This window comes from Anguilla anguilla, chromosome 7, assembly GCF_013347855.1.
Source record: "Anguilla anguilla isolate fAngAng1 chromosome 7, fAngAng1.pri, whole genome shotgun sequence".
NCBI lineage: Eukaryota > Metazoa > Chordata > Actinopteri > Anguilliformes > Anguillidae > Anguilla > Anguilla anguilla.
In genome coordinates this window covers 7,013,709-7,034,945 of record NC_049207.1, presented here as the reverse complement: position 1 = coordinate 7,034,945, position 21,237 = coordinate 7,013,709, and the positions used below count along the sequence as shown (strand labels likewise).

Below are 21,237 nucleotides of genomic sequence, written 5' to 3'. Positions count from 1 at the left end.
GGCCTGCACAAGCGTCCCGACTTGCGATCGATTCGCGACCGGTGACCGTGTCGTGCTGGGCTGTGTACCGGGGCGACCGTCACTTAAAAGCTGTCGCACGTGGGAGGCGCTCGTAACGATGTCTCCTCACGGCGAAAATCGCCCCACCGGGGCGTGGCAGCCAAATGAGAAGTTAGACACCGGATAAACCGACGGATGGCCTTTTTGCCTAATTTGTTTGTTACGAACTGAAGGCTTCTGGGAAAGCGTTTCGGAGGGAGTTTTTAATCACGCCAAGGAATAGGCTGACAAAACGGAGCCATTTGTTCCAAGTAATTGGCAATTCGAAAGAAGTTTTTATGGACACTCAAAGGTCATAGTTTAGACGTATATTATATAATCCCGGGTAGCCGCTGATAACGACAAATTGATCAGTCATGATTAAATGTTAATTAATCCCCCCGTCCTCCGATAGCGATTAGCACAGATGGCTTAACGGGCCCAGGGCTGTTAAACGATAGCCTGCCATTGATTTACTGCCCGTGGAGTTTCTGAAGCCGTTACCCACAATCCTTTTCTCTCCCCCCAACGTTTGCCGTCACGGAAACGCTTCAGTATTTACGGAGAGGTCTAGCCGGGACGCACGACGCACGTCTTTTTTTAGGCGAAAGGGGACGTGGAGAGAATGCGCCGGTCGTAATTAGCGTTAGCGTTAGCGACCGGGGCCTTTGGACAGACGGGCGAGCTCGCTGGACACCTCAACCTTTCTCACGCTAAAGTCATTCTGGGCTTCAGAGAAAGTGCCGCTTGTGTTTTATTGCGAACGGTCAGAAGTTCACGGATTTCAATCTTTTGTAAAAGTTAGCCACAGGCTTAGACGAGTGGGTGTCGGGTGGGAAGGGCGATTGATGTTGGACTTGTTTTAATTTTTATTTATTTATTTTTTGTTTTGTGGAGTTTGTGTCGGGCGGAAGATCAAAGCCCTCTGGTTGCTGTGATTGGAGGGCCAGCCAGGATGCCCCGGCAGAGCTGTGATTGGCTCAGGGGGTACACTCCCAGCAAGTCCATCAGACAAAGGAACCTTAATCTCACCCCTTCTCCTTCTGATGCCTGCTTTTCTCTGTGGGGCGGGGGTAGGGGTGGGGGGTGTGGGAGGTTAGGGGGACGGGGGGGGGGGGGCTGGTGCAGGGGGGTTGGGGGGGTGGGTGCTGTCCTCCTCTGCACTCTGGCTTTATTGTATGAATCAGGGAGGGATGATTGATACTTGCGTAGATTCGGAGAATTACCGCCATTCTTATTCGCGGCGGATCAGGCGAGCGTCGACATAATTACAGAGACAGAGGCGGTCCGAGAGCGGGAGCGGACGACATCCGCCTTTTCCCCTGACATTTTTATTTTTATTTTTTTTGCTAACACCAGGGTGTCAGGATGTGATGTGTTCTTTTTTTATCGTACGGTTACCGCTAACAAGACTTCCCAAATTCCTTGGCGGTCTGCGTCCAGAAGTGTACGTTTACTCGCGCGTCTACGCTCAAGCGATGTTAGCACTCGAGCGATGTTAGCACTCGAGCGGCGTTAGCACTCCATCAACGTTAGCATTTGAGCGACGTTAGCACACGAACAACGTTAGCACTCCAGCAACGTTAGCACAAGAACAACGTTAGCACTCCAGTGACGTTAGCACACGAACAACATTAGCACTCCAGCGACGTTAGCACATGAACAACGTTAGCACTCCAGCAACGTTAGCACAAGAACAACGTTAGCACTCCAGCAACGTTAGCACTCCAGCAACGTTAGCACTCCAGCGACGTTAGCACACGAACAACGTTAGCACTCCAGCAACGTTAGCACTCCAGCAACGTTAGCACTCCAGCGACGTTAGCACACGAACAACGTTAGCACTCCAGCAATGTTAGCACACGAACAACGTTAGCACTCCAGCGACGTTAGCACAAGAACAACGTTAGCACAAGAACATCGTTAGCACAAGAACATCGTTAGCGCGCTCGCGTCCGTTGTTGTGCGACGCCTCCTGTTTTTTCGGCCATGATGGAAGACATTTTGTACAGAGCTGGCTGTATCGGTTTGCTGTTTGCTGAGTTTGATTTGGTAAGGCTGGTCAGTGGCGAGGGGCTGGCTGCATGTAGCTCTTACCCAGTCTCAAACCCATGCACACTGCCCGGCTGAGTATCGCACACACTTGTTTTCTGAAAGTGTCTGTGACTGGAACTGCTCCCCTGAAGCGATGTTTGTATAGAGGTGGCCTTGTTACGTGTGTCTGTTCCTCCCACAGGGTTTGGGTGTCTTGTTCCCCTCTCAGACCTGATTGGCATCACCTAAGTCGACTGCAGAGACAAGACCAGATTGTTTGTTTGTGTTTGACCGCTATTATTATTGTCTGTGGCAAAAATGCATGAATTAGCATTCTGTAGTATCCAGTCGTACCCAATACAAAAGAAGTTGTTGCCACAGGATCTGTTGCTGAATGTTTAAATACTGAATGTGTGTGTGTGGGTGTGTGTTTTTTACATGTTCCCTGTGCAGCTTAAATTAGATAATGAGCACTGCAGGGGGAAAATCATTTTTCATAAATGCATAAGTGTGATATAGTTATGCATTAGATCATTATGATATATTATCTATATTTGCAGATAAATGTTTTTTTAAAAAAGGTTATTTGTAACATTTACATTTTATATTTTAGTCATTTAGCTGACACTCTTATTCAGAGCGACGTCCAGTAAGTGCACAAAGAAAAGGCCCAGATTCGTAAATCAGCATCAAAAACCAGCATCCCAAGTAGCAATTAGTGAGAGTGCAGTGGCCAGCCCATAATGCACCAGCGATGGGCAGTCCTCTGTCACTAGAATTAACATGTGGAACTGAAAGTAGACATTTTTTGTAGAGGTAGTGAGGGAAATGTAGGATAGATTATATAATATAGGATCTGACATTACACGAAGCTAACATACATTAATACCACACATGCACACACACACACACACACACACACACACACACGTGCGCATACACACGCATGCTGTACTCATGATTGGGCAATATGTATCTGTGTACGGTACGTCAATGTCAATAAAGCTCATCTGAATTGAATTGAAATGATAGATGGGACAAGATGTGAAAGAAGGTAATGGAAATAAGGTGGGGTAATATGTATATATAACCCATGTTTGTGTTATATTTCATATAAATGGGGGTGGGGGGGGGAGAATGTATTAAAACTCAAGACTCAATTGTGTCTGCTGGTAAACTCTCTTTAAAAATGAGTCTTAATTCTGGCCACAGGCCTGTGGATCGTGGCAGCGGCGCGCGCCGATCTTGCCTCCCTTGCATCAGAGGACCGATCGATACGTTCGCACGCCCACGTGCCACCCCGAAGGCTAATTTAGCCGGCGAGCGAGACGGTGGGGCTTTCATGATGACGTCCACCCCAAGCGCTTCCAGACGGGAATAACACCAGTCTAATCGAAAAAAAAAAAAAAGCCTTCATCTTTTCATTCGACTCATAACTGTTTAATGTGGAACTTAAAAAACCTGTTTGTTTGTTTGTTTGTTTATTTATTTATTTTTCTGAGTTCACATGGTGGCGTTTCAATAAGGGGAAATGCGTGGGGGGTGGGGGTGGGGTGGGGGGGGGTTGTTTGTGTGGAATTCTTGCCCAGGGGCTGTGAGCCCATCAGATAAAGAGAGAGGGACCCTGGGAGAGGCGACGGCCGACCCCGACTGCACTCTGTTTATTTGCTCGCCATATTGAGTTTCCTCACATTTACCCACAGAGCACCTGACACGCGCGTTCTCCCCCCCCCCCCCCCCCCTTCTCTTCCAGATGCATCATCCCATTCAGATGAAGCCTGCGGACAGCGAGAAGTCAAACGGTGAGTGGTGCTGCTGCAGCCTGAGAACGCGGTGGCGAACCGGAGGGGGCGGGGCCAGCGAGCGAACCCCGGGGGAAGGGGTGGGGCGGGGGGGGGGGGGGGAGGTGACGTCTCCACAGGGCCTCAAGGCGTGAGTAGCTAGAGAGACCGCGTGTGTGTGTGTGACACGCGTGAGCAGGGGCCCGGATGAATTAATCAAGCGCCAGGCAGAGTCAGGGAAAGTTCAGCCCTTTTTCGCCCGCCGGTGACCCACGCCTCCCCCCCACAGCCCCCGAGCGACGGCTCCCGCCCCCGTTTTTATTCCCCAATTTGAGCACGCCGCCCGCGGGCTGTCGGCAGCGGGGAGGTGCGGCGGCGTTCGAGGCGGCGCTGGAAGTCGTTTAGGGAGCGGCGGCGAGCCATCCGTATCAATAACGGTCGCGGGGAGCGCCCGCTAAGGAGCCGCGATGGGGCAGTTATGGGCGGCGGCCGCGGCGCCCGGGGAGACGCGGCGCGCGTGTCATCGAACGCGACCGCGGTGAAAGAGGGTCAAGGGCGTCGCGACGCTCCGTCTCAAATGAAGATGAAGGAATATTCCCGTGTGAGAGTCTACAGAGCTGGGGAGATGTGGCAGAGCACCCAATTTGTCCTCCTTCCATTGCCTCAACTGCCAGTGCCCCCCACCCCCACCAAACTGCGTAAGATGACATCGCACACATACGAGAGGACCTTCTAGCGCGGGCGACGGCGGTGGGAAGGCGTATGAAGCGAAAAGGCCGAGGGTTTTTGTCTAAAAGGCCGTTTAAAAGGCGGTTCTGCTCTTTATAGCAGCCCACAGCGCACGGGCAGATTCGCGTCGTGCTAGCAGCTAGCTGCTCTGTTAGCCGCCGGAGCTCCCAGCATCCGTCTGAGAGAGGAAACCATTTTCAGCGTCTCGCTTCCCTCCTCGTGCCTGCCATTTTCAGCGAAAAGCGGTCGGGGCGGGTGGGGGGGGGGCGCTTGGGGGGGGAGGGAGGAGGGGCGTGGCTGGGGAATGTAAAACCAAACCCTTCGAAGTGAGAGCTTTGTCGAGTCGGAGGAACCTGTGACGAGGCGCCGTGTGCGAGCGCTAACACGTAGCAAACCAGAAAATGAGTCCTAGCCCCCCCTCCGTCCCCCCCCCCCCCGCCACCAGGCATCCAGGTGACTACAGCGCAGTGCTGCTGAATAGTTAGCACTGGAAAGCAGGCGTTGTTTGAAAAACCTTTCATCTCAAGTAAGACAAACAAAACGGCAAATTTTTCTGCTAAATATTGACTTTCTCGCCTGTTTTGTGTAACCTTTGTCTCCCCAGAGCCTGTTGTGTTTGAGGCTCGCTGTAGAGAGCCTGTTTGCAGGGCCGTCGCTGTTTTGCTATGAGGGACATTCATTCACAAGGTTACCATAAGGGGGGGGGGGGGGCAGGGAGTCAAACTGAAAGGGCCACTGTTGAGGGGAAGGTACAATAAGGAAGCGTTTCTGAATGCATTCTGAAGACAAACACTCCATCCAAGGACTGATTCTTTATTTTTTTCCTGTCCGTGTTACTGCCTCTCAACACGTTTAACACCGTGTCTTAATTCCGCAGTCTAAAAAAAAAGTAAAAAATAAAAACCCAGCCTAAATGGAGAACCGCAGTCTCGCTACAGAGGAGAAAACCCTGATAAATGCTTACCGTTCTCTCAGTGTACGCCGTGACAGTAGGCACTTGATTTATCATCCTGCTGGATTAAAGGTGGTGCAGAGATCGCCCTTACGAGACCATTATCGGATCACGGCAAGCCGGGGCCCGTCAGTGACTGGACCCTCCCGAGTCTTTTACAGACTGCCTCTGCCTTTTCGACGGTTTGCCCGAGCGCAGGTGTTTGCTCAGCGCGACGGTGATGCGTTTCCTTTCCGCGCAGTTTCCGTTTGCGCGTAACCGAAATTATGGAAAACTCCCCCCACGTCTTCCTCGGAGGTGATACAGCGTATGTACAGAGGGATAAAGCTTTTGAAACGGTCGCCGTCTTTTGCATATCCGGACGGTTTGTTTAAAACGCGCAAACAGTTCAGACAACAAAATAAACAAGTGCGCTATTGATTTCCCAGAGTGCAACAGCCTGCTTATCTCCATTGCCTCTCGGTAAGAGCTGACAGTTTCCTCATTTAAAGTGAATTGGATTAGCGTTACATCCCATGTGTCGGAGGGCACGAGCTCTGCAGTCACACACACACACACACACACACACACACCCTCACACACACACACACACACACACACACACACACACACACACACACACACACACACACACACACCCTCACACACACACACACACACACACACCCTCACACACACACACACACAGCACAGTCACGCGCGCACACAGCACAGTGCATTCATACGTATTCAGGCACGCACACACACACAGCACACTGCAGTCACACATAGACACCCTCACACACACACACACACACACAGAGCACAGTGCAGTCACACATAGACACCCTCACACACACCCACACAGAGCTCAGTGCAGTCACACATTCATGCGCACACACACACACACACACACACACACACTCTCGCTACTGCAGTCAGATTTGTCCTTTCTCACGCACTCCACAAATGGGCTCACAAAAAAATACTGAAGATGACTCCAGGAAAATTAGGGACGTAGATGGGAGAAAGCAATTAAGTGAATAGGACTTAAAAAGCATTTTGACTCTGAGATATTGAGCCCATTTAGCTGCAGAATTTAGAATTATTACATTTTTAAAAGATTACAAGAGGGGCTACGAGAACAGCGTGCATCCGATTGGCTAACAGCCATCCTGATTTTCGTTCTGTGAAGTCAGGGCTTCTCACCTTAGATGACTCATGACACGTGGCGTGTTTGAATCCCACCCCTTTGTGGGGGGGGGGCGGGGGGATTTCCCATAGGTGAAAGATTTCCTATTGTCAATTTGTCTTCAGCTTTTTGAGGTACTGTAAACGAGCCATGCATAACGAAGAACAGTACATACCCATGTTGTATTTCACTATGCAGTCCAATATATAGCAGATTTACTTGTTCCGGAAATGGTCCCCTTTGGTGTGTGAAGACACTGGTCCATAAATGAAGAGTTTTTTCAAATTTGAAGGCAGTTCAGTAAAAAGTGCCTGCCACAGGCAGTTAAAAATGTAATCATTAACCATGGATTGTATTTGTCATGAAATTTAATTCGGTATGTAGGACCTTTAAGATATGTCTAGACAAATTGAAAAAGAAAAGTTGCTGCTCTAGATCAAATAACACAATAATCGTATTTCAGTTAACCTGCATTAATCATTTTGCTGATAGTTTGTATTGTCGCCCCATTGCATTTCTTGCCCAATTTACTGTGTAGTTTTTTTTCCAAGACAGAAGGTGGAAAAGAGCTGAAACTTCATTAGTCATATTTACCCTCAAATTCTATGCTGCGAATTGCACCTGATACTGCGATATTCAGACGACATAGTTTTTCTGGAATTTTCGGTAAATTTCTGTTACGGTCCTTGCGACGGTCCCAGGGTTGAGAGCGATTTTCTGTGTACTGGTTCGACGTCCGTGCTGTGTGTAGCAGGCGTGCGGTTTTTGGGATGGTTTGGGAAAAGGGGGAAACGGGGCTGATGTTTTGGGGAGAGGGGAGAGGAGGGGGGGGGGGGACTCTCTGAGATTGTGCCCGAGTGCCTGAGGCGAAGCACAAAGAGAGGAAGAGACGGAAAACGAGGGAGGGGAGATGAGGAGAGAAACACAAGGCCCTGAGAGGACGATGTGGGAAAAAGAGAACGAGAAGCGTGAGAGAAGAGAGGGATGAGGACGCTGAAAAAAGACAAAAGCGGGCATGGAAGAGGGATGGGGACAGAGGAAAAGCAGGGTGGGAGGTGTAGAGGAGGAAGGGAGAGGGGGAGAGAGAGGGGACACAGAGAAAATGAAATGGGGAGGAGGAAGAGAACAAAGGGGAACTGAGACTTGGAATAGTAGGGCTGATGTGGTGTCAGGGATTGATCACAACCAGCAGATAAAATGGCCTCCCCCCTCCTCCCCCCCCCCCCCCTTGTTCATTATTATTTCTCTTCTTATCTCGCAGCGGTGGAAGACAGAAAACTGTTCATAGGAATGGTCTCCAAGAAGTGCAACGAGAACGACATCAGAGTGATGTTCTCTGCGTTCGGGCAGATCGAGGAGTGCCGAATTCTGAGAGGACCAGACGGGCTGAGCAGAGGTGAGCGTGCGCCCCTGTCCGTCTGCCACCCCCACCCACACCCCTCACCCCCCCACCCGCGCCCCCCTTACTCTGGATTCCATGGCAACGCAGAGCAGAGAATCGGAGCACCAGTCCCACTTCTCTCCCCGGATGACACTCGTCACACGCACACACACACGCACACACGCACAATACTCACTCACGTGTGCACACGCACACACACACGCACACACACGCACAATACTCACTCACGTGTGCACACACACACACACGCACAATACTCACTCACGTGTGCACACACACACACATATACACATGCGCGCACACACACGCACACACATGCACAATACTCACTCACGTGTGCACACACAAATATGTAAATACACACACTAGGCTCACACATGCAAAACCTACTTGTCACATTCTCTCTTGCACTCGCAGACAAACACACACCGACACCGGTTCACAGATTATTTTTCTGGTTCCTTCCAACCGAGCCTTTAGAAGAGCCATAATATCCATGTTGGAAACGTCCTTGTTATAAATATCACAGGCCTATTTGCAGGCATATTTAGCCTGGTTCTTCATGTGAATAGGGAGGAACGCTCAGTAAATGTGTTCCTGGTCCATTCAGGTCCAAGAGTAACCATTCCTGGTCCGTTCAGGTCCAAGAGTAAACCGTTCTTGGGCAGTTGGACTGTCTGTGTTGAAGAAAGCTGCTGGCTCTCCTTACAGCCCGCTACCTGTCATGTGACACGCAGTCCGTCACTCTGCTCCTCGTGATGAAGATGGACGCTGCCCTCACTCACTGACGCTGGATCAGTTCCTCCTCGTGTCTTTCAGCGTACCGGGTTAGGGTTAGGGTTAGGTGAGATGGTCCTGGACCAGATACCGGGCACGGTGGAGTCGCAAACGAACCCGGGCCAGACCTCGCACTTCCCCGAGCGAATCTGGGAAAACGAATCTGACCTCGAAAGATGTGACTTCCCCTTCTGACCGCCAGGTGGAACGATACTGACCTAAAAGATGTGACTGTTCCATAGGACCGCTGGGTGGAAAACTCCTCTGGATGTGTCTTGTGTTTTAGTCTTATTCTGCACTTTTTGTTGTCTCTCTCTCTCTCTCTCTCTCTCTCTCTCTCTCTTTAGTGCTTTCAGTTTCTAATTTGGAACGGCGGCTAGTCTCCCTCCCTCCCTCGCTCAAAAACTCTTTGTTGAAAAATGAATAAATAATAGGCGGGTTGAGTTCAGGCCATTAGCTGTGTCTTGTGCTTAACCACCCACTGTTGTGCTGAAATTTAAAAAAAAAATGTTTTCCAAGAGAAGCTCTTAAGAAGAAGGAGGCTTTTGTGCTTTTGGGCTTTTATAAGGCCTGGGCAGGTTGTCTTTCTTCCTCCCCATCTTTAGTTTGGGCCACCTGAGGTGTTGCGACGCCATGGCAGCCCCACGCTGCAGGTCTTCCCTCCGTCCAGCAGGTGGCAGTGCTGAGGATGTCCTCCCGGAGACGAATGGGTGGATTTAGTCTTCATAACAACCCAGTTGCTGTTTATAAGCACTGACAAACAAGACAGGAACTGCCCAATGGTCAATGGCCTCCTCATACTTCTAACATTTCAGTGAAAAACAAAATGTGCAGATATCTAAATGTCCTGTCTGTCCTCTCTTCCAACACAAGGTAGAGTTGGTGTCTCTTCTACTGTCATTTGGTTGATTCTGTTGATTTTGTCGTGTTGTATATGTTGTCTTTTTCGTTGACTCTTCTCTCTTAACGTATCTATCTGAGCAGACTTACCACCGCTCTGTAGGCGCAACCTACCAGTGTGTCAGTCCTCCGACTTCCCAGCAGCCTCTCTGTTCCTTGGGCCCGCCCCTGTTCCGAGCAGCCGCTCTCTCCCGCTGCGTCCTCCATCTTTCCAGATTCCTCTCGCTTCTTCCTCCATCACGCTCTTCAAGTCCCGAATTAATATTTCAGCCGTACACAAGATCCAATAAGCCATCCGCGTTCCGAGAATTTACACAGAGAGAGAGAGACAGAGAGAGAGACAGAGAGAGAGAGAGAGAGAGAGAGAGAGTTATTTACAGAAATCTGACTGGGTGGAAATGCGCTCGTCTAAAATAGCAACAAACAAAAAAAAAAACTGAAGAAGAAGAAAGTCTAAGGAGTGGCTGCAGGAGGATGCAGCGCTGCTCTCAGGTGCTGATAAATGGGTCTTCAAGTAGGCCTCCCGCTCATCCGCGCGCCCCCGAAGCCGCGGGTAGCGCTCTGCCTGGCGCTAAGCAGCGGCATCGCTCAGCCCAGCCCAGCCCCAGCGCTGCGCCCAGCCGGCTATTAATAAAATATGGAGCGCACCGCGCGTGGAAGCCGGAGCCCAGGGAGCTACCCTACTTTCTTTAAAGGACTGCTCTCCCCGGCACATGACGACAGAATGCGGACTGCCGTATTTTTAGCCGTATCTCCGTCGTCTAGCCACCAAATTACCAAAGTAGTTGGACTTTTTAAAAAATTTATTTATACAATTTTTTTTTATTTTTTTTGATGAGAGTAAATTACTGTGCCCTCTGTGGACGTGTTTTATTAATCTACTCCACGCACTATAATGCAGTGACTGTTCTGTATCAGGTCCCTGTAGGAAAGGGACAAAGAGAGAGAGAGAATGAGAGAGAGAGAGAGGCTGGCATCGTAAGAAATTCAGAGAGAATACATGTTTTTCTTCCTTCGGGCGAAACGCAAAGCAGCCTCCCGCCTCTCTGAACTCGCGCTCTTACTGCGCTGTGCGGGGAGAGCGAGTGAGGACCGGGAATCTGAACACTGCGCTCCCAAAGTCTGACAAATGGGTCACCTCACGGAGAGATGAGTTTTCATTACTTTTCTAAAGAGAAGTCACATCTGGGTCATTTTAACAATGCCGAACTACCGAAAGTGGAATTCAGTGTTTATCAACTATTTTTTTTTATTTTTTAAATGACACGGCAAATCTACATGACATTTTTTTTTGTCAATTTTCTAGTCAAAAATGGTTATTTATGATGTTTTGCTTGATAATGAATTTATTTCGCTTTTCTTTCGCTTGCTTGCTGTGGCCGTGGCTGTGTTAAACAGGCCAGGACGAGGCCGGTATTCTTGCCGTTTTGCTGTTGAAATGGTGCGCAGTAACCGACCTCGTCTGTGAACTCCTGGAGGAGGCTGTGCATAATGACATAATGAGCGCCCAGCCAATCCCCAGCAAGCAGCCCACAGGCTGGAGAACTTTTAGCGTTCCTCCTTTAAGAGAGGGAAGGTGAACAACTGTGAAACCTTGAAACTCGCAGGTCAATGATAGCACTTGTGATAATGACAGGGAGCTTCTCTCTCTCCCTCTTTCTCTCTCTTTCTCTCTCTGTGCTCTATTACACAATCCCTCTGACAATCCTGTTGGTCTCTTACACTTTCATTCTCTTTTTTTCTCTCCCCCCCTCTCCCACCTCTCTCTCGGCCTTTTTCTCTCCCCTTGTCTTTCTCTCTCTCTTTCTCTCTCTCTCTGTCACTGTCTGTCCGTACGTCTGCTCTGTGAATCAGATGTCACTGCAGTCATGACTTGATAATCTGGTAAATTCCATCTCCTTCACGTGGGGCTGATCAGACTGATCTCTTAATAAAGTGTCTGTGTGTTCCCTGCTGCCCTTGCTCAGCCTGGGGGGTTGAAACGCTTTGCAGGTTCCTTCCATATTTTTGTTTCTTGTAATCATCCCTTGAACCGCTAAACGGGTTATAGCGGGGATGAAAGAAACTGGGGGGGGGAACTCCACCCTTCTCTCACAACGCCGGCGTAGTCAACGGACCTTAAGCACAAAAAAAAAAAAAAGAGCCGGATCTGATCCTGTATTAACGACAAAAACAGATCCGCGTAATTGTGACTCTGTCCATCGGAGGGGAGAAAAGTCATTTTCCATCAGGGGGGGAGGCTGAGATTACACAGAAACGACCCCCCCCCCCCCCACCCCCCTTAGAGACGCAACGGCGCCTTTTTACGCAGTTTGTCCACGGTCTGCGAACCGAGCTGCCGTTTCCGTTTTAGCCGCACGCAGACCGCGGTGCCCCCCCCCCCCCCCCCCCGGAACCCCCCGGAACCCGCCGGGGACCGTTTGTCATCATTACGGAGAGCCGAGGCTCCTGCGCCCCGGCGGTGACGGACGCGGGGTCCGGGGGGGTCCGGGGAGGGGGGGGGGTCTCCGTACGGGACGCGGACGGCTGAGCGGACGAATATAAATGCTAATCCGAGTCTCCCGCGCTCCCGTCGCACCGGCGGACCGGCGGCCCCTCCATCAGCCGTAACCGAGCCCCGCGAAGTCCCGCGTGTGAGAGAGGGGGAGCGTTTTAACCCCCCAACCCCCACCCCCTCAACCCCCCCCATTCAATATCCAGACCCACCCTCACACCCCATGGTGTTTCCAAAAAAAAAAAAAAAAAAAGTCTCACGTCTGAAGCTTCTAGATTAACAAGTCCTGGGCTGTGAATGAAAAAAAAAAAACCAAAAAAAGCAGATGTTTCCTGTGGTTGATGTCGTTCTGACTCTCCGTGTGCTCGCTGCCGAGTTAAAAAAAAAAAAAAATGTCGTCCTGTGGAGCGTTGACTGTAGAATCTCTGTTTTTTGGGTTTATAACGAGTTGTCCAACCCTTTTGTCTTGTTTTGTTTTCTCTGGTCTCTCCTCCTCCCGCTCCTCCTCTCCCGTTGTCCCCCCTGCAGGCTGTGCGTTTGTCACGTTTTCTACCAGGGCTATGGCACAGAATGCAATCAAAGCCATGCACCAGTCACAGACCATGGAGGTACTGTATCATTCTGCCCTCTTTTTTCCTCCCTCTCTCTCTCTCTCTCTTTCTCTCTTTCTCCCTCTCTCTCTCTCTGACTCTTCTCCTGCTCGCTCTCTCTCTCTCTCTTTTCCCCCTCTCTTTCTCTCTTTCTCCCTCTCTCCCTCTCTCTCTCTCCTGCTTCCTCCTCTGCTGATGTTTCTGTGTGGTGGAGTCACTTGGGAAATGTCACAGCTACATTCTTTTTGCTGAAATTGAAAGTGGGGGTGAGGGGGAGGGGGAGGAGGGGGGGGGGGGTAAAACACACACGCAACTAAAAAAAAAAATGGCTCTGAATACTTACACAACAGTCACAAAAAACAAAAACCGTGAGATGAGAGTAGAAGGGACTCCGTTCCTCTTGAAAGGGGCAGGACATGGTTTTTAAGAGCCGGCGTCAGATAAGACGAGCCTTGGCTGCAGCGGCTGTGCCTCAGATGAAGCGGGACCCCTGCCAGAGACACTGGAAGGTGACTTTAAAGCCAGACAACCTCCAGCCAGTGCCAGCAGGCCTCTGGAAATGTTTCCTGTGTTCCTCGATAGAGCAATAAAGTCTTTGCTGGAGTCCCCCCGCTTGACGCAAGTCAAAATGTCACCTTTGATGGCTTCCTCGAGTGGGTTTTGGCCTTCCGTGGCGCGTCCTTTCGAACGATACGCCGTCCCGCCCCGTCCCGTCCCGTCCCCCCGTCCCGCACACTCAGCCACCGTGTCCTCAGCCCTCACCCGAGCAGGCCCTCGTTCGCAAAATCAGGGCCCCCCCCCCCCCTTCTCTTTTTCAGGTCGCTCATTACTGACTGCCACACAGCTGTGTCCCGCGTGCGCGCGTGTGTGTGTGCGTGCGTGTGTGTGTGTGCGTGCGTGTGTGTGCGAGCGGGAGGCCGTAAAAACGGCGCCATCGTGTCCCACGTCCGCGCTAAAGCCGAATCTCGCTCATCACGCCCCCCCCCCCCAGCAGTTCTGCTTTACGCACTCGCCGTGTCTGCGTTGTTGCTGTCGTCAGAAGTTATAAAGCAGAAAATTGCACGGGATGGCTTCATTTGTCCTTTTCAGTCTGGAATAAACTGCTTTGGCGGGAGGGCAAGGAGGTGGCCTGTACTTTTTATGTAACCCATTAGCAATTTAAAAATAAATAAAAAGCTATGTGTCTGGGGATGGATGTTTGTGAGTGACATGTGGTTATTGGCGAGGTTTTTTTTTTTTCTCTTTCCATTAGAGCCATTTTAGATGTCCTGTTTAGTCCTGATTTTTTGGACGAGGGCCAGTGTTGAAAAGAGAAGAAAATGAGGAGATATTGAAAATGGAAATGACAGCAGCCGTGGGGTCAGATTGGGCGGGGGGTGGGGTGGGGGTGCGGGGAGTGAATGGTGCACATGGGGCCCCCTGTTTGTTTGATCGAGCCGCTGTGTTTACCCTGGCCGACTCCCAGAAGCCCAAACTGGGTCAACTTCATTTCTGCTCCCCTCCGCTTTGTTTACGGAACCCCGCCAAAGTCTGATTCGCCGCCGTTTTCGTTAACGGTCGTATCCCGTTTGCCGACCCTCGCCGTCCCCCGTCGTCATGGCGAATCGGGCCGCACGCGGCGTGCAGCGGAGCGGCTGTGGAACTCGACACAAAGGCGTCGCCGTCATGAAGCGGACTAGCCCTCCGCTCCCCGCGAACAAGCGAGCAGTCGGCCCATTTTGTTGACCTCGTTTCTGTTTTTACCTTCGATACACGTGAGGCCGTTTTACCGTAGCGGCGGGGCGGGGGGCGGGGGGGGGCGTCTGCAGTAGCGTGCGTTCCAGCAGGACGTCTACGCTGCGAAGGCCTTTGGACGTTTCCTCGCGAGATTGCAAATGGCGGTCGTGTTCGCGGATGGGAGGAACGCGGGCTAAGAATAGCGGTTAGGTATGACATGGCGGGTTCGCCGAGACACCGCGGGAAGGTTAGTGCCAGTGGCGCGTACTGGGAAACGCCTGCGACCGTGAGCATCTTAACCGACGTCCTCTTCAAACCCCTAACCTGCTGACCTCGCAGAAAGAGCTGTAATTGCTGCTGGCGTTCCTTTAGGACGGCTAAATTCCAGCCGTAGGACCTTCGTTCAGCCCAATGACAGGAGCCAAGGCCCGCAGTGACCAGAGGTCTTTCATCTGTTATTCTCCCGGCACTGGGCACGTTAGCGATCGGTGTTTTTGGTTAACCCACACCGGCTGTGTACCGGCTCCTGGCAAACTGGCCCTGGTAATGGAACAGGGTGGTCAGGGTGTTTTTGCACGAGGGCAGGGTGAAGTCCCGGTCATGCTCGTTAGCGAAGGCGTCAGTTGGGATGACGTACGTGCTCTCCGAAGCGTTCTGCTCAGGAGGAGCGGGACGTATGCGGTCAGGATTAGTCTTCCACTCACGGCAGAAGGGACCACGTAATGCAAAAGCCTGCACCCACACCGGCCCTTTTAGGGTCTCAGAGAATTAGCCATCTTTTTTTAAAACCGTTTGACTCACTCGGAGCCCGTGGAGATTTAACGGGGCGACGCGCTTGACCGTGCCGCAGTAAAACCCGACCGTACGCATTACGCGGTTCTCCAGACCGTGTAGAACTTCGACGGACTCATTTGCAAAGTCAGCCCGCCGGAAATGTTCAGCGTGAAAGCGGACTCGTTTGAGCTCGGCTGATGGCGAACCGTTCGACCGAGCTGCGGTCGTGGCGGCCATCGAAGCGATGCCCCCCCACCCCACCCCCCACCCCCCCCCCACTCCGGCCGCCTCGTCCTCTCCAGACGAGGCTCTCGAGCGGTTTTTTCCGAGAGGACGACGTCCTCAAAGAGCCGGACGCGAAGCGCTTGCGCCACGCTCAGTTTCGTTAGCGGCTAACCGTCCGCGGCTCTGGTAAAACGACGTCTCGACCCCCCCCCCCCGCCTGCAGGCCCCCCCCCCCCCGGAGACGCCGCGCTGTCAGCGAGCGGAACGCGATTGAAAAACCTGAAATGTGAAACCAATATTTTTCTTGTCCTTGTGCGGCGGCAGGTAATGATAGACTGAACAGAACAGGAATTGATTAGCGAGTGAACTGGAGTGTGCTTTTTAATTCCTCCGCTGCGAAATGGAGAGGCGGTGGAAATAAATAAATGTAATTAATGTAGCGGGGGGGGGGGGGGGGGTTGAACCCGCGTGTGGAGCGGGGTGGGGTCGGGAGCGTTTCGGGCTGGGGAGGAGGAGGAGGAGGAAGGGGCGGCGGCGGGGGCGGCGTTCTCCGCAGTCGTAGGCCGCAGACCCGTTTCAATCTCAGGGGTGTCGGCAGATGTAATGAGATATTTAACGGAGTGAAGGCCGGTCTCGCGGCGCTCTCAAGGCCGAGGCGGGACCCCTTGATTGGCACCTCCAGCAGATTGTTTTTTTTTTTTTTTTTTTTCCGCCCCCCCCTTGTCACTCAATGGAAGAAGAAGAGAAAAAAAAAGAAAATTACTCTTACAAATGGAATAAACATCTCCGAGACGCTCGGACCCAGAAAGCCCCTTGACGACAGTAGGATCGGATTCCCCTCAGTGAATTGGGAATTCTGGGAATACTGGGCAAGCTGGCGTGCAACGGGGGGGTGGGGGGGGGGGGCAGTTTTCCATCAGATATCGATCTCTCAAAGGTTCTCTCTCCCCTCAGATCCCACAGATGAAGCGATGTGTGACTTTTTGATCTCAAAATGCCCTGAATCCACTCGGGCAATCTGACGAAAATACACGGCCTAGTAAATTGAACTGTGGCCTACTGTACGGTGCCGATGACTTCGTTTCATCTGCTGCTGTGGGTGCTGTAAGTGCATATAAGGGTGGGTTTTGAAGTGCGCACGTACGCTGCACAGTTCGATATCAGTCTTTCCAATCCCGTATTCATTTCAGCGCCTTCCCTGTTGCACACACGTCGCACAGATGCGTGTGCCCATCTACGCCGCGACTCAACACAGCCGGGCAAACATAATATATGTGTGCCATCTGCACGTCTCTGAGTAGCTGACAGTTTGATTAATTCCGGGAGGAGGCCTGTTAAGTGCAAGAGGATATTTTGTGGAAATGGAACCTTCGGTGTAACCCTAGATTTACCCTGGCTTGTGATCCCGCCGAAAGAACTCGTTGCACCTTGTGTGTGTCTGTGTGTGTGTGTGTGTGTGTGCATGCATGTTCTTTTTTTTTTGTGTGTGTGTGTGTCTGCGTGTGTGTGTGTGTGTGTGTGTGCATACATGTTCTTTTTTTCGCGTGTGTGTGTGTCTAAGTGTGCGGTTGTGTGTGCGTTCATGCCTGTCTGTGCGTGCATAATGGAGGTGGCAGCAGATGCACCGTGGGTAAATGACATTAAGGCAGGTGCAGCTGTGTTTGACAGTCGGCCCCACGAGCCGACGGAGTCGAGGCAGGAGCTGCGTGTGGTGGTTCAGGGCGTTCCCTGCATGCAGTGCGGCGGTGTGGACTGCACTATGCCTGCGCTTAGCACAAACGTGCATCCTGAGCTGTGCATTAGCGAGCCGAACACCAACCCTTTCTGTGCCAGGCAGGGGTGTGCAGTGTTACCCCGAAAAATGGGGCCGGTGTGGGTGCAGGTTTTTGCTTTAGCCGATCATTTCGACACCTGTTTCTAATTATCGCGCTCTTGATTGAAGACCATGATTAGCTAATTAAGCTGGATCAGGTGTCATAGTGCTGGGCTGGAACAAAAGCCCGCACCCACACCGGCCCTTTTAGGGTTAGATTGGACACCCCCTGGTGTTTTCGTGTCTGTGTGTTCTCGCCCCTTTCCTGCCTGTTTTCGTCGAGGTTGTAGAGCACCGCCAGTCCTGAAAAGGGCTGAACAGACACACACACACACACACACACACACACACACGCATGCTGAACACGTACTGAACACTCGATGGACGCGCGCGCTGATAGTCGGGGTTCTCGAGGACGTGGGTCCGACGCCGTGGCGCCAGCGGCCTCGTGGAACCGCGAAGGCGCGGCGAGGAGGAAGTTGCAGGACGGTTGCCGTAGCCGCGCGCACGCTAGCCGTTAGATCTCAGCGCCAGACCATTCCCACTCTCCATTTCATTGAGGTGATGAAATAGTTTTATAAATCAGGAAATCACTGAAATAAATCCACAGTGCCTCTTTTTTTTCTTCTTCTTCTTTTTTTGCTATTGAATTCAAAGCCGGAATTTCAATTTTGGGGTTGTTGAGAGTGTATTAAATGGAGAATCAGTCCTTCCTTTCCCCAGATACTGTGTGCGTGTGCGTGAGTGTGTGTGTGTGTGTGTGTGTGTGTGTGTGTACACCTGTGAGCGTGTGTGCACAGCTGTGCAAGTGTGTGTGCGTGTGTGCATGTGTTTGTACGTGTGAGCGTGTGTGTGTGCGCGCGCGTGTGTGTGTGTCCGTGCGTGCATGTGCCTGTGCACGAGTGCATGTGTGTGCGTGTGCGCGGGACCTGATGACGCTCTCCCTCTCCCCCCCCCCCCCCCCCCCCCCCCCCCCGCAGGGCTGCTCCTCGCCCATCGTGGTGAAGTTCGCCGACACGCAGAAGGACAAGGAGCAGCGGCGCCTGCAGCAGCAGCTGGCCCAGCAGATGCAGCAGCTCAACAGCGCCACCACCTGGGGCAACCTGACCGGCCTGGGCGGCCTCACCCCGCAGTATCTGGCAGTAAGAAGCCCCGCCTCCGTCGCCCCGTCGCCTACCGCCAACCAAGCCGTCGCAGCAGCCGCAGTCAGTCACCGCCCGCTGAGCCCCGCCCCCGCCTCCGCACCCCCCCCGATACCCCCCACCCACCCCCCCGCCCCCCTCCCTCACTATCCCCCCTAATCTCCACTCTTCTGCCCCCCATCTCCCCCACCCCCCCCTCCACTCCCTCCACCCCCAGCCTCTCTGACACCTGTTTATACACACAGCAGCACAGACACGCGTAACTTTTCCTTTAATTATGGGTGCCACTGTCCACAGGACTGCCCTTTCCTTTCTCGGGTGTAACCTTTCACTGGCGTGTAAACGCGCTGGTATTACAGGCCGTAGCGATGTTTCCCCACTTTCAGGGGCCTGGTGATAAAGGAACGGCTCCTGCTCTGCCACAGTGACACTGCTGGCCTTGAGAACACTGTGTTTTTTTCCAGACGCTTGTTTATAGAAAGCCTGTAGAACTGACTCTGCGTGGCGCCATTTTGAACTGTACTGGAGATATGGAACAGGATATATTGTCCTTTATAGAAAATATGTGAACTTTACAGAGGGGGCAACTGTTCAGCAGCAGGAGCAGGAGATCCTTTAGAAGGAAATCACACCTTGACATTTTGCCTTTTTTCACAGCAACTGCAGACATCTTATCTGTTTTTAAAAGGACAGGGTACTTGATATGTTAGGAACTGTCAGTACCGCAGTTTGTTATTCAGATAGTTTATATGTGTTTTCTAATCCTACTGCAAGAACAAGGAAGTGTATAAATCGCTGCACTGTCATGATGTCATGAATTAGTCAATGCCTTGTCTCCTCTTTACCCAAAGTGTGTCAGTTACAGTGTGTTACTCCGCGTAAACTTTCAGTTATTACATACGCAGTTAAGCTGGTGTCCCCTTCCTGATTCTCTCTCTCCCTCTCCCTCCCTCCTTCTTGCTCTCTCTCTCTCCCCCTCTCTCTCGTTCTCAGCTTCTTCAGCAGGCTACTTCCTCCAGTAATCTGGGAGCCTTCAGTGGAATTCAGCAGATGGCAGGTAAGCCTAGCATGGCGCTAAAACCGCTCACCTGCCTGTACGACACCCAAAGCCCCCCCCACCCCCCGTACGGCATCACAAGCCCCCCTGTACGACACCACCAAGCCCCCCCATCCCGCACAGAACACACCCAAGCAACAGGGCCGCGGTCTCTCTCTCACCTTCTCAAAGAACCGTGCCACAGGCCCCGCCCACACGTCACCCCGCACCCCGGTCTCCTACCTCACCCCTCCGACTGGAACACGGATCACGAACGTGTTGCCAGAGGGAACATAATTCAGCCTGGATAGAGTTCGAGAGGGGGCTTCGTTGGGACGGTCGTTTCTGATGCGCTGCTGAACGTGCGTTCTGTGTGCGGAGAAACCTCGGCTGGAAGTCGTTTGTTGTCTGGATGTGTTGTCGCACACTTTGCCGGGGGATGGCAGTGATTACCCGAGCGCTGGAGGAAATTTACGAGGTCAGATGTCCCCTCTTGATAAAGATTACGCCGCTCTCGAGTGAAGCACTTGCGTCTCCGCCTGTTAAGACAATGAAAAGTTGCGACGCGCGCGCCGTAAATTTATTTCAACGCCGTCGTTACACGAAGGCTGTAAAAAAAGGGTTTTCTCAACCAGGATAATAATGGACGATGTCTCATAATGGCGTACTTTGAGGTTAATAAAAGAAAGAACGTCAAGTTAAAATGTTTTGTAATAAATGCCTGTCTGACTGGAGCCGGTTCCATTGTGCGAGTCACTGCCAACGATTTGAATTAGTGCATCTTTATCAAGTTCTTACTTTCTCTCTTTTCTGCTGTACCATTTGTATTCCATTGCAGTAAATTTTCCATCCTTCCCGTAAAATATACACACTGTACAAACTCTAAGCAAATGTATATACACATTATATCTATCTTTGGGGCTCATGCTGATTTTTAGGGAGCCAGATTTGGTTCCCGACCCGAGCCTTACAGTACCCGTCCTGGCATTGCCATACACCCTGTACAACAGGGCTGCCCAACTCTGTTCCTGGAGAGCTACTGTCATGTGTGTCTTCATTTCAACCCTAATTTGGCACACATGATTCTACTAATTAGCAGCTCAAAGAGATCTGTAGCTGTGAGCTGTGACGGTATTGGTGTGAACCTGCAGGACGGTAGATCTCCAGGAACAGGGTTTTTGCTGCTGTACAATATTATAACCCCCCCCCCCACCCATATGATACTGTGCAGGCCACTTTTAAGAAGAGTGTCCTTCCTGGAAAATTGTAGCAATGTACTCATAGGTGCGGAGTACCTTCCAATGAAAGGAAGGAACAAATTTGTGTAAAGGGAATGTCTTCGTAAATTACAGCCAATGTGAGGTTGTTTTTTTTACCTTTTATCAGACAGTAGCTTTAGTAGTGAAATATATCGTGCGTCAGTTTATGAATGAGAACCGTTCGCAGGTGAACCACAATGTAATGCTGCTTCTCACCTTCAGCTTGGGCTCGATCCGCTGGCCGAACGATGGCGCAGTCCTCTCAGCCGAAACGTAAAACGCGTTTTTATTTTGGCCACGTTTCGCTTTTTATAAACGAAAGTTGCCGGATTGCCAATTTATTCCAAACGTTCGGCCAACAATAGCGCTGCTCGTTGTCAAGTGAACTTTGAAACATAAATGA

General features: G+C 51.6%; 1 protein-coding gene across 20 annotated transcripts in view; it reads left to right on the top strand.

Moving 5' to 3' along the window:
* The window catches only part of celf2 (cugbp, Elav-like family member 2), a 178,190-nt gene that overhangs the window by 125,809 nt on the left and 31,144 nt on the right, over nt 1-21,237 (top strand). For 12 of the 20 annotated variants that reach the window (XM_035427317.1, XM_035427313.1, XM_035427316.1 and 9 more), the window contains 5 exons: nt 3,827-3,875; nt 7,968-8,102; nt 12,808-12,887; nt 18,378-18,602; nt 19,533-19,596. In XM_035427317.1, coding sequence (XP_035283208.1) covers nt 3,827-3,875; nt 7,968-8,102; nt 12,808-12,887; nt 18,378-18,602; nt 19,533-19,596 — 553 coding nt within the window. The remainder of the gene's footprint in view (nt 1-3,826; nt 3,876-7,967; nt 8,103-12,807; nt 12,888-18,377; nt 18,603-19,532; nt 19,597-21,237) is intronic. The other 8 variants (XM_035427329.1, XM_035427330.1, XM_035427318.1 and 5 more) reach the window with 1 other exon arrangement.